Source organism: Carcharodon carcharias, chromosome 31 (assembly GCF_017639515.1).
Source record: "Carcharodon carcharias isolate sCarCar2 chromosome 31, sCarCar2.pri, whole genome shotgun sequence".
Lineage (NCBI taxonomy): Eukaryota > Metazoa > Chordata > Chondrichthyes > Lamniformes > Lamnidae > Carcharodon > Carcharodon carcharias.
Window position 1 is genome coordinate 19,882,582 of NC_054497.1, and position 13,659 is coordinate 19,896,240.

Sequence of the window (13,659 nt, forward strand, 5' to 3'; positions counted from 1 at the left end):
TCCCTTGTCAGGACACTGATATTTTCTGCTCTGGAATTATGTGATCATCAGGCCCCACTGATGTCTCGTGTCAGAGCTGATTGGAGGTCATAGACAAAAATCAGCTTCCAGCAACTTTGACTGAGTTGTCACAAGTAGCAGGAATTCTGTCTGGTTTCCCAACCTGGGGCTTGGAGAGGTGGTGGAGTGGAGTGGGAATTCTTGAGACCAGTTGGAACCATACATTTGCTGTCTCCCAGAGATCAGCTACTCAGTATAGGGCCAGAATAGAACCTGACCCTTCGGGTCTGCATGGCTCGGCTAGACTTGTCCCAGCATCATGAATTGCTCCTTTCAACTCAATCATTTTTTCTTGCTTGCTGTTGCTCCTTCAGGAATGGAGTTCTGACTGGTGTATAGAAACATAGAAAGTAGGAGCAGGAGTAGGCCATTCGGCCCTTCGAGCCTGCTCCGCCATTCGTTATGATCATGGCTGATCATCCAACTCAATAGCCTGCTCCCGCTTTCTCCCCATATCCTTTGACCCCTTTTGCCCCACGGGCTATATCTAACTCCTTCTTGAAAACATACAATGTTTTGACCTCAATTACTTTCTATGGCAGTGAATTCCAAAGGCTCACCACTCTCTGGATGAAGAAATTTCTCCCATTCTAAAGTCTTGCTTTGCTCCTGTCCTTCCCTCCACGACCAGCATCCCACTGAGAAAGGTGCCTTCTACATGCAGTGCTGAACCTTCCTTCCAACCACCCCTCTCCATCCCACCACCCAGAAGGGGCTGGTGTTCAATGTTGTATGAGACACCCCAGCCCTGTATGTCTGTTGCTGGTTTTACTGCAGAGTTCAGCAATGGGGCCACGTAATGTGTATCTGTGTCATAACTTGAGATGTTGGAACAATTAGGGAAAGTATCCGGAGAGTGAGTCCCAAGATTGGAGAGCTTGATTAACAAAGAGAATTACACTCTTATAAACTGTCCATCGCTGTGAGGTTGTTGGACTCAATGCGATTAAATTTTCTTCAATCTTTTAGGGCTCGATAAGGTAACAAACAGTTTCTCTTTCACCTGCAGTGTAACATTTCTGTTGAATGAGTTTTCTTGTATTGCAGGGTTCTGTCCAGGTTTGCATTCAGCCTTTCTCAGGACTGGGAACTGCCCACCAAGAAAGAGGTAAAGAACAAAGAATAATGAAGGTGCCATGCTTTCCATTCCCTGGACATTAACCTCTGCACTGAGCCAGTGTCCACTCCACTGGACATTACACTCTAAAATGAGCCAGTGTGATGCCTGGCACTTGATCCATGATCCCTGTACAAACACAATAGGGAGGAATTTCCAGGAGACTCTTCACAGTGTTTTGAGGAGAAGGTTTTGTGTGTGGAGCTTGCAATGGGGAATATGCTTGGGTTGAGGGAGAGGGTTTTGTATGTGTGGAGGGTGGGGTGCAAGGGTTGCAATGGGGGATACGTGTGGGTGGGGGCGATGTTTTGTGTGTGGGGGTGGTGGGGTGTGGAGATTGCAATGGCGGGGTGGTTATGTGTGGGTGGGGGGTATTGGGTTTTGTGTGTGTGGGGTTGCAATGGGCATATATGTGGAAGCTGCTGTGGGAAGGTTGTTATGGCAGAGTTCTCTGAGGCAGACGGGGTTTCTGATCTTCATATTTCTTGGCGCTAGTTGCTACTAGGGTGAGGCTGAGACCACGGACACTTTGAATGTGAACTTTGATGAGGGGTCGAGTGCTGATACTTATCACAGCTCTTGGCACTGTTTTATTGAGTGATGCCATGTGAGTGTAGCAACTTGATCTCGATGTATTTTTTTCCTCATCAGGACAAAGAGAAGAAGCCTCTGAAAGATGGAGTCCAGGACATGCTAGTGAAGCATCATCTCTTCAGCTGGGACATTGATGGTTAAATAACTCCTCTCCTCCAATCAAAACACTCAACGCCAAATCTCCATGAGCATGTGACACTGCAGGTGCCTGTCCACATAGCGATCACCCAATCAGAATCAGGATTTGCAAAATGCTGTCTCGCATCCACACAAGGAAACACTGCATCATCATAACCCTGTAAATATTAACATTTGGCAGCTAATGCTATATCCATAACCACCCCCCCCTCCCTGATGCACCCTCCAACCTGCTCTCTCTCTTTTTCTATATATCTCTCTTTCTCCCCTGCCCCCTCCACCCTGCTCTCTCTCTCTCTCTGCTTTCTCTCTCTCCCCCCACTTCCCCTCTGCCCTGCTCTCTCTCTCTCTCTACCCCCCTCCACCTTCACCCTGATCTTCATCTTTCTCTCCCCTCCTGCCCTGCTCTCATCCCCTCCCCCCTCCACCCTGCTCTCTCTCCCCACCAAAATATGAGTTACACAGAGTCCTTGCATAGTTCTCATTAAAGGGCTTGGGGGAGCTTGGCTAACCTGGTTTCACTTGGTGAGTTGACCTGCACTGTAATCTTTCCCTACTGAGGGGTCAAACTTTAATGAAGGGGCACTTTTAACATCTCATCCCACCCAGGATTCCAGCCCTTTGATGTGAAGGCCAGAGCTCAGGGCTTCAAAGCAGCTGAAAAAGGACTGCAGAGAAATGGATAAACCAAACATGAGGCACTGCCTCTGGAAGCAAAAGCCTCCGGCCTGTCCTGCAGAACTCTCGATGCTTGTTATCAGGGGAGCAGTAAATGTCGGCATCCAGGAGGTGACGGCAAAGGGCACATCCATGTCACTCTCTCTGATTCGTGCTGCCAGATTGATATCTGTGGAGGTGATGAATTTATTTTCCCAATCCCTGCACACTCCCAAATTATGTGACCATATGAGGTGTTCAAAAGTGGCTCAGTTCCAACAGGTGCTGGTCGCAATCTCCAACCAGTGGGTGAAAGGGCCCAAAACAACAACAACAACTTGCATTTATGTAGCACCTTTAATACATCCCTAGGCACTTAAAAACTGCCATGGCTATTCACTATGTCTGTACACCAGTCTGCTTTTAACAGTAAGGGTTGCTCTCGATATTTAAGTTCGCTTGTTTTAAGCGTGGGGTTGATTTCCGAATTATGCAAAGAGCAGTTTGTCCCACCACAGCGTGCCTGGGTTGGATGTTCCCTGTGCCCCAGGCAGCGAACGCATTGAGCAGATTTTACTGGACAGCCTGGGGGTATCCACTTGAATCAGCAGCCGGGAGCAGAGATCCTCCCGACACTGACAGGCAACTTAAGACGACGGACTCATCGTCACCCAAGGAAGCCCCGGCACCTTGTCCGAAGCCCGGGGTAAAACAAGGCCGTAACCGAAGGAAAACACTGAGAAGTTGGAATGCCCGTCTCCTGGCACACGCAGAATTTCCATCTCCTGTGCTCCTCACGACGCCCCCCCCCACCGACTTTATGATTTCCCAGGGCTGCCCAATAAAAGCTGCTCACCGTCCGCCTCAGTCAGGAGCTAGCAAAAAGCTCGCTCACTAGGGAAAATGTCAGTGCTGATCTAAATGTGAAATTACTGTGTGATTACTTATGCAAGTTACAAACTGAACTTTATGACAGTTGTTCCATGTTTTCACTGGTCTCTGGAAATCCTGTATTAATCCCATTTCTGTCAATCCTGAATGAAAAGAGACTTAATTCAGAATCTAGCAGAAAGATGTTTGTGGAGTTGTTGTAAGTGCAGGTCCTGTAGCAGGATTTCAGCAGATTCGGTATCTGTACACTGCCTTCCAGTTTGTCTCCTGATAATTGGGTTTTACTTTATTCCTTGCCTTCCTTGACTTTTCTTTAATCATTGCCCAGTCTGTGTGTATAAACTTTTTATCATGTTAGCTATTTGTAAATAAGAAATAAAGGAATACTGGGTTACTGGCATCCGATGTCACTGCGTTTTACTGCACCCTGTTCCTTGTTAGTGATGGCCTGCAGCCCATGGTTGCATATTGGATGAGGGAAGTCGGGTGGAGGGTCCCACTGATCCAGTCTGAGGCATAGTCGTGCTAAAGTTCTGCCAGTCATTACTTACCAACCAGAGGGAAGGAGCGGAAATCCTGATGCTACTGCAACAGTTTCAAGGAGCAACTAGAAACGCATGAAATATGGGAAAGTCAGCGCTCAGCCAGCGTTAATGTTTGGGAACAGGAGGTGAAGAGAAAGATGGATAGGTGTTAGGGCAGGAATCCATCCATCCATACTAGTGGTAGCCCCATAGGGCAAGGAGTTGGCTTTGACTGTTGAGTGTCACCATATCTCCTGACCCAGCTATGCAGCGTTAGCAGAACAAGGAGAGGCACGATATCACATGCAACACCTGAGAAGACTATGCGATCATGTGTGTTGAAAATATGACAGTGTTAGAATGTCCTTGAGGAGCCAAAGAGGGAATCTATTTGGTTGAAGTTAAGAAACAATAGAGAATATACTACTTTGTCTATTTTACATGCCACCCAATAATGGGAAAGAGGTAGAGGAACGGATTTGCAGCAAGATTACTGAGAGGTGTAAGAACTATAGAGTAGTGATAATGGGAGACTTTACCCCACCCAAAATTGAATGGGATAGTGATTGTGTTAAGTGTGGAGAATGCGGGGGGGGGGGGGGGGGGGGTAGTTTCTGAAATGTGTTCAAGAGAATTTTCTTAATTATTGTGTATCCTGCCCATTGAGGAAGAATGCATTGCTCGATCTGATGCTTGGGAGTGATGTTGGTCAAGGGGATAATATCACAGTTGGGGAGCATCTCAGGAATAGTGATAATAGTACGATCAGATTTTGATTGGTTATGGCGGAGTACAGAGAGCAAATTGGAACGAAGAATCTTAACCATAGGAGGAGAAAAAAAAAACAAAAATGCTGAAACAACTCAGCAGGTCTGGCAGCATCTGTGGAGACAAATAATGCTGGATGCAGTATTTTGCTTTTAACCATAGAAGGGATCTTTTCAATAAATTGATGAATCTGTGCCAGGTAAATTGTAGACGAAGACTGACAGAAATGTAATGCAAGTGCCACATAATAGGCTTGTTAGCAAAATTGAAACTGCATTAGGAGTGACAGGTGGCAGCATGGACACAAAATTGGGTTAAGATAATTCTCAAAGGAAATAGAAACTTTGCCGTTAGCATTGAATTTATTTTCTTCCTAGTTGTGCGTTTTATGACACGTGTTCCATCCGTTAAGCTTTCCTGACTTTCGGGTAATCTTCTCAAAAGCCCAAAGGGGGAGGGGGGCGATGGTGGAGGGTGAGGTGGGGTGGGGGAGGGTGGGGGTTGTGGCAGGGGTTGTTCTACCTGAAGACCTTTGCTTATCTCCCCCTGCATCATCCCGACGTCTTGAGTAGTGGCCAGACCATTAATTTCAGTTCTCTTAAAAGCTTCACAGGCGAGAACACAGACATCCCCAAGATTTGCATCTTCGAGCTCCTCACTTGACCTGGTACTTTCTGTTTGTAAACCAATAATTTGTTCCAGTGTTTAGACTTTTTTTTTGCCCTGTATAACGTGCTCTATCATGTGCTTCCTGTTCCCAGTGTAACTGACTGTGCAGGACAATAATGCTCTCCTGCCAGCCATCGCTTTTGTTTTGCAGCTTACCTACCCGTTTCCTTAACCCCCTTGTACTTTTTATTTAGCTGTAAGGCACACACCATGTGCACCGTAGGCCAACTTATTCTGAACCTTGAACTTAATCTTACCTTTCTGAACCTCTTCAGAAAACCCGTCAGGAATGCACCCATAATCTCCATCGCATGCTTCTCCAGCTCCCAGGATATCTCCCGCTCTAGATGTGCTTGTTTTCCTCATTCAGACTCTCCATTAGTCGTTTCCTAGCATGTGACTCCATGTGACTCCTAGCTTTACTTAAGAGTGTACTCCACATGTTTAACTACAACCTAAGACTGCTCCTGCTCAAATTTCGATGATACCTCGACCACTGTGAATCCCACTCCTGACACCAATTTGTAAGATTTAAGGTTTGAGCTCCATGGATGCCTCAGATAGACGGCCAAGAATTCATAGGTGATCTGAAGGTGGTTTACTAAACTACAACACAAGCTCTTTTCCTTGATGATTTTTCTGTGTAATTCTCATTGATTGAGGGACCAGGGATAAACCAGAGATTAGAGGTCACGACAGAGTCAGGAGCAGCTGGAGGCAACTGACACAAGCAGAGAGGACAAACAGGAATAGATCAATCTTTGAGCGTTAGTGATAATCCAAAGGCAGCAAACGAAATCAGTGCAAAGCGTGAGAGATAAACAGTGAGCCTGACACTTTCTGTTAGAATAAAGTTTTATTTGATAAACTCTACCCAATATTGAAAGTGCATATTTTAACGGTATATGAATACAGTAAGTATCTTCATCCCACTTAACATTCACGATCAGCGATTTGCCGATGACCCTGAAATCTGTGCAAAGCTTTAAGACAGCAGAGGGGTGCACTCAAATGCAAAAAGATTTATATGTGCTAGGAGAGTGGGGTCATACAATGACAAATGGCTTTTTAAATTAAATTCATTTCGAGTCATGCATGTTGGTTCAGCCAATCCCAGAATGCACTTCTCATTCTTGGAGCAATACTGAAAGTTGTTGAGAGAAAAAGGATCCCTGGAAGATTCACGACCACTTTCGAAAAACTAGCTAAAGCCAACAGGGAATTCGTAGAAACCTACAGAAAGAGACCATTCAGCCCATTGTGCCTGTGCCAGCTCTTTGATAAAGCTATCTAATTGCCCTGTCCTTTCCCTATTGCCCTGTCATTTTCTCCCCTTCAATACCTACCCAATTCTCTTTTGAATCTGCTTCTACCACCCTTTCAGACAGTGCATTCCAAATCATCACAACTCATCCGGTTAAAACGTCCTCCTCGTCTCCCCATCTGTCTTTTTTCCAAACACCTTAAATCTGTCCTCTGGTTACTAACCCTTCTGCCAATGGAAATAGCTTCTACACATTTACACTATCAGGATTTTGAACACCTCCATCAAATCTCCTCTTAATCTTCTCTGCTCTAAGGAGAACAATCGCAGCTTCTCTAGTCCCTCACATAACCAATATTTCTTATCCTTGGTATCATTCTAGTGAATCTCCTCTGCAACCTCTCCAAGACTTTGTCATCCTTTGTATTAGAGCCTGAATTTTACTCTCCTACCTGGGGGGGTTTCTGAGGCTGGGATTGGGAGGGTGGGAGGTGGAAGCGTGAAAATTGCATGGATGGGAACATCTCCGGGATCCCACCCACCCACCCCAACCTGGTGGCAATTTTATGGTGGGGTGGGCAGGGCCAAGGAAGGGGAGCCTGTCCTTGCCCCAATTAAGGCCATTAAATAGCCGTTTAAGGGCCTTTGCCCACCCAGCCTCAAATTTTAGGCTGGTGGGCTCGAGTTGGGGGGGGGGGGGGGGGGGGTGGAGGGGAATGCAAAAATAAAGTAATGGTTGGGGAGGGGCATCTCTATCAGAAGCCCCCTTTTGACTGCGGGGCACCCTCCCCTTAAGGCCTCCAGACCTCCCTACGCTCCCCCCACTGGCCTACCCCCTGAGACCCCAATCACCCTCCTCACGACCCCCCCCCCACCTCCCCAACCCCCCTCTTCCAGGCCTTCCCTACCTTCCCCACCCTGGGACACCTGCCACTTACTGGTCCTCCGGATCCTGGGAGGGACTGGAGAGCTGCCGGCCTATCTGATTGGCCAGCGGCTTTCCAAGGCGGGACTCCCACCTGAGTGAGGGGCAGAAATCCCACCTTATGCCAGTCAACACTCGTCAGAGTGTAATATGGCACAGGGGCTGCCAGAGCCAGCGGGCATGTTTTCCTTGCCGACTCTTCAGATGGTGGGAGCTCAGCCCCTGAAAATTCAGACCAATGTTACAGCTGTGTCCTAACCAATTATTTATAAGAGTTTAGCATACCTTCCTTGCTTTTGTACTCTAGGTCTCTATTATAAATCCAAGGATCCATGTGTTTTTTTAACAGCCTATTCAGCTCTGCCTGGCTCCTTCGAAGGTTTTTGTACATCAACCACCAGGTCAGTGTGTACCTGCACCCCATTAAACTTGTACTGGCTTGTGTTACTAGGGCCGTTCAGTCTAAAGCAAAGGACACCGTTTAACACAATACAAGTCAGACTGAGTCGAGAGCACAGGGCACAGTTTTCATCCCCTTGCCTGGGGGGGTTGACACCGCGGTCTTGGAATAGATCCAGAAGAGAGCGGCAAGAATGAGTCCAAGCTCAGTGGGCTCCAGGGCCTCCAGTCTGTTTACTTAAGAACAGCTTGGCCTTGATAGAGGTCCATGAAACAATAAGATCAGATCGCCTTTCACTATTGACAGATTATTTCAGTTTAGCAGGTCGGGGAAAACCAGGAGATCTGAGTTTAAACTGTGGAATAGACTGAATAAAAACAAAAAAACTGCGGATGCTGGAAATCCAAAACAAAAACAGAATTACCTGGAAAAACTCAGCAGGTCTGGCAGCATCGGCGGAGAAGAAAAGAGTTGACGTTTCGAGTCCTCATGACCCTTCGACAGAACTTGAGTTCGAGTCCAGGAAAGAGCTGAAATATATATATATAATAGACTGAATGTTGGGCAGTTCCTCACTTCCCGGAGAGCAGTGAGTGTCTGGAATGTGCTTCCGGCTGGTGTGGAGGGAGCTGGACAGGTTCCTGACTGTGGGAGAGACTGAATCACGTAGAAGGTGTTGCCTTTAGAGATGACTCTTGGTCAGTTTAATCCCTTGGACAGGCTTTGATTTCCCGTGGGGGTTGGGAGGAATTTTCCAAAATGTTTTTCTAACCTTAGTGACTAAGGGATTTTCTCTGTGGCACAGTGTGGGGGGTGGGAGCGGGGAGCAGGGAAGAAGTGTTTTGTCACCATTGCAGTCTTGGGAGACTCGATTGAGCTTGTCGTTCCCTCCCCTTCTGTGTTTTTACAGAGGGAGCCCGAAAGCAGTCGGTGGGCGCAATACAGAAAGGGAAATGTGAGAAATTTAAACACCCAGAAGCAGACCAAGGCCCCCAGACTATACCAACAGAGACAGAGTCTCTAACCCTTTGGCAGAAAACATGTTTTTAAAAAGATTCATATTCTGTCCATTTTAAATCAATCGGAGGACCCAACACAGTCTCCACTGTAAAGTTTCCAAGAGAATTTTTTTGCAAGTTCAATTAAATAGGAAAAATATTTTAAAAACACAGAAAGTGAGAGTGATATTTATCACTCCGGGGAAGATTCACAGAAACCCCAGGAAAACAACGTGAAGGTCATTCCCACTGTGTCTGGTCATTCCTGCCATGTCCAACCATCCCCACATTGTCCTGTTATTCTTCCTGTGTTCGGTCATTCCTGCCACATTTGATTGTTCCCAGCCATTGCACAGATCTATGGCAGTTGATCTGGACAATCAGCATGGTGGTTGAACAGTGCAGTGTGTGACAAAGCCTGGAGCTGCCCTGCCTTTTTGAGGAACCATAGAAAGATAAGGGGAGGTAAAGGTGTGTGATTGGTTGCTAAACGGAGCAAAAAGATATAACAAGGTGAAGAGAACTTACTGTAAACAGCTGGAAATGGGAGAAAAACCCTAGATGGAAATGTACAATTCGATGCATTTCTGGGGTGGGTTTGAGAGGCAAGGAGATGATTTTTGAGGACCCAGTTTCAGTCAAGTCAGAGTCAGTCACATTTAATAAAGTGCAATTCAAATGTGCCAAACAGTTAAAAGAGTTTCAGGATCCCCTGAAGCTGCACGACAAAATACTTGTTAAACCTAACTTTTATACAGTTGCATTCTGAAAGCCGAGGAAAAGGCTTGAGAGATGAACACCCTCTGGGCGGAGGGTTTGGTAGGAGTCATCACTGGGCCTTGCATTCCCACCAGACATCAGCACAATGGTCCTCTACAGGAATGCTTTCAGGGAGTACCCATGCTGCCCATAAGCAACTTTGGCCTTGGAATGGTTAATTCCCTAGATTAAATATGAGCAGCCAAGACCATATCATTTGACTATACTATTTACAAAGCAGGAACAGAAAAGAACCCTTCAGACACCCTATAAATATCTTTTGATGAAAGCAAGTTTATCATCTTATCTGAATAATCTATTGACTGCAGAAATGTCCTCTGAAGCCTGACTTTTGAAGCTTTATCTGTAATAGTCAATGGAAGCAAATGTACAAAACTTCTCAGTGAAAATGCTGGACTCGCACTGCGACCCTTTCTCAATGATGGATTCAAACAGATGAGAAAGCAAAGATCAGCCCTGACCTCAAATCATTCCTGCCACTGCATTTGGAGTATTGACTGGTAAAGTAAGTCCTCAAAGCACTGGGAGTGACTGCAGGTCACAACACTCAATGATTGGCCTGTATTTTATTTCAAACCCTGCGTAGCGTCTAAGTTATTTTAAAAAACCATCAGTAATGGCATCCATGAGTTCAAATTTCAGATTCTCTTTGGTAAGAGAGACTGTCCAATGGGATGGTAGATTGCAGCCGGTCAAATTCCAATTGGTTGTCTACTTCCAGTACCCGGTTTGCCTCTTCCTCCTCCTCCTCCCGACTCAACAGTGCCAGCTCATTCTCGTAACAGAAGGAGTTGTTGACTGGCACCACGGAAAACGAGTTGTTCACCAGATCTTTGGCACTGCACCGCGGTGTCGTGGGCACTTCGTAAGTTTTATGGAACCGTGAATAATCCACCTTGTAGTGATTCTTCTCCTCAAAGAGCACAGGCTCAAATCGATGGCTCCAGAGGATCTCATTGGCCAAGTATGAGCTGCGTGCTTGCGTTGTCATTGCTGTGGCTTCGACCATTCCTTCCAGAATGACCACGATCTCAAAATCTTCAGTCTCCAGATCTTGCTTGCTTATGCCATAAAGAGGACTCTCCTCATCAATCTCATGGACTATAATTATAGGGGACACAAGAAAAATGCGGTCGAATCCAACATCATAACCAACATTAAGATCTTTCTGGTCCAGAGGGAGGTATTCCCCTTCTGTTGTGACATGAGGTTTAATAAGCTGGGCCCTGACATGAGCTTCCACAATATGACTTTTTCTGAGGTTACCTACACGCCACATGAGACATAATTTGCCATCTCTTATTGATATTACAGCATTATGGCTGAACAGAAGTGTTTGGGCCCTTTTCTTTGGCCGTGCCATCTTTGCCATTATGGTGCCAATCATAAAAGAGTCAATGATGCATCCGATAATGGATTGGAAGACAACCGTGAAAATGGCAGCTGGGCATTCTTCGGTGACACAGCGGAAGCCATAGCCAATGGTCGTCTGTGTCTCAATGGAAAACAGGAAGGCGGCCACAAAGCCATTAACTTGCATGATGCACGGTTTGAAGTTTTCATCGCGTCTTGATTTGTCCAGGTCTCCGTGCATCATGGCAATGACCCAGAACGCCAAGCCAAAGGTCAACCAGGAAATTAGGAAAGCAGTGGAGAAGATCATGAGCATGTACCTCCAGCGGGTATCCACGCAGGTGGTGAAGATGTCGGCCATGTACCTCTCGGACTTGCCGCTCATGTTGCTGAAGTAGATGTTACATTGTCCGTTCTTCTTTACAAAACGGTTGCGACATTTGCGGTGAGTTTGAATCTTGCCGTTGTCTTGCTCGTTGGCAGCCGATGAAACGCTGCCTTGCTCGCCATCTTTGTCTGAGGACACCGTGTTGTACTGGCTGGCCCGCAATGTACTCATCGCAGTGATGATCATGAGTCTTTGGGAACCAAAGTGGACAGAAGTTTTCGGAAGAAGGTGCCAGCACTTCCCGAATCCCTCAGACAGTCAGAGTGTCCATCCAGCTGGCAGAAACCACAAGGACCTGGAAGGACAGAGTAAAAGATCACTATTTAATTATTCATTTTATCTTTACCTTAATCACAATACTCACCACCCATACACTCACTGAATATACCGCACCCTCTTTCCCACACACACCTGGTCCAACTATACATCATGTACACCATACCCACCTACGTGCCACCTCTATCACACCCGCTGAAATCCCAGACCCATTCCATCAGACACAAGGGGTTAAAACCAGTATCACTCATGCAAATCATATCTCAGCTCTACTCTACTGGATAGCACCGCACTCTCCCTGTCCTTACCCTCTCTTCTCTGGGCACCACCACACTCTCTCTCTCTCCTCTCTCTCTCCACCCTGAGCACCACCATACTCTCCCTTTCACCATCCTGGCACCACCATACTCCCCCTCTCCTCTCTCTTGCCTCCCTGGGCACGACCACCCTCTCCCTCTCCTCCCTTGACACCACCACACACTCCCTCTCCTCTATATCTCTCTCTCTTCCTTGAGCCCCATGACACACGGTCCCTCCATCGCTCCTCCCTGGGCAGCACCACACTCTCCATCTCCCCTATCTCTCCTAGCACCCGCCTCCAACTCTCTGTCTCTCTCTCTCTCTCTCTCTGTCTCTATCTCTGTCTCTGTCTCTTGCCTGCACACCACCACGCAGAGTACCCACATAATTTTTCTGAAGTTTCCCCGGCAACAGGGGGATGATTGACGGAACTCGCTAATAGTGGCTGTTAGAATCACCACAGTCTCAATCACACAGGGACTTCAGCAAATCAATCTGTGGCAATTATTTTAAAAACAAAAGTGCCTTGCTGAGAAAGAACAGGAGAGTGCCAGAAAACGACAGCTTGTAAAGTCTGCTTTACAGAGGGAGGGAATCTACAAACATTCAAATCCAAAATATTCAGATAAACAGACAGCAGCAAATAAGACAATAGAAAATAAATCAAGCGCGTGAAAGCTCAGCCTAAACAGATAAATAAAGAGATGGCGAAGAAGAGAGAGAGAGTTATTCGGAGATGGATATACAGGAAGATTAAAATAGAATTCAGGCTGTGCCCTAGATTCCACACTCACACTGATCATAAAACCAAACTGCTGCCTTTACCTGTTCCCCTTGTGTCCCTCCCTATGGTTTCCTCAAGGTATAAGAGACAGGACATTCACATCCTCTGCTTTGCAGATACTCCAAATACAATTCATAAAATTCCAGCCACAGCCTCGGATTCTCTAGTCGCTTGCACTCTCAGATTGACAGCAGGTCAGAGAGTCCCTTTTAATTGGTTTAAATCAGGAACCTGTCGGAGGCTCGAAAAGCTGCTGCTCTCTCTCCACTCACTCTCTCTCTCTCTCTCTCTCTCCTCACACTCTCACTCTCTCTCTCCACTCGCTCTCTCTCCTCTCTGTCTCTCTCACTCTCATCTCACTCTCTCTCTCTCCTCCCACTCTCACTCTCTCTCTCTCCTCTCTGTCTCTCTTGCTCTCCTCTCACTCTCTCTCTCTCTCCTCCCACTCTAACTCTCTATCCTCTCTCTCTCTCCTCTCACTCTCTTTCTCTCTCCTCACACTCCCCTCTCTCTCTCTCCTCTCACTCTCGCTCTCACTCTCTCCTCACACTCTAACTCTCTCTCTCCTCTCACTCCCCTCTCTCTCTCTCCTCTCACTCTCTCTCTCTCCTCTCACTCTCGCTCTCTCTCTCTCCTCACACTCTCACTCTCTCTCCTCTTCTCTCTCTCCTCTCTCTCTCTCCTCCTCTCTCACTCTCATCTCACTCTCTCTCTCCTCCCACTCTCACTCTCTCTCTCCTCTCTGTCTCTCTTGCTCTCCTCTCACTCTCTCT

At 46.7% G+C, this 13,659-nt stretch overlaps 2 protein-coding genes across 3 annotated transcripts in view; one reads left to right on the forward strand and one right to left on the reverse strand.

Annotated features, from left to right (window-relative positions):
• The window catches only part of sgsm3 (small G protein signaling modulator 3), a 141,656-nt gene extending 139,425 nt beyond the window's left edge, over positions 1-2,231 (forward strand). For both annotated transcript variants that reach the window (XM_041178051.1, XM_041178052.1), the window contains exons 22-23: positions 1,108-1,168; positions 1,829-2,231. In XM_041178051.1, the coding sequence (XP_041033985.1) occupies positions 1,108-1,168; positions 1,829-1,912 (145 nt within the window). In that variant the 3' untranslated portion in view covers positions 1,913-2,231. The remainder of the gene's footprint in view (positions 1-1,107; positions 1,169-1,828) is intronic.
• An 8,185-nt stretch (positions 2,232-10,416) lies between these two features.
• On the reverse strand, positions 10,417-11,700 carry LOC121271658 (ATP-sensitive inward rectifier potassium channel 12-like). Its single transcript, XM_041177776.1, has one exon. The coding sequence runs from the start codon at positions 11,695-11,697 to the stop codon at positions 10,417-10,419; it is 1,281 nt and encodes a 426-aa protein (XP_041033710.1). The 5' UTR covers positions 11,698-11,700.
• Between the last annotated feature and the right edge of the window lie 1,959 nt (positions 11,701-13,659).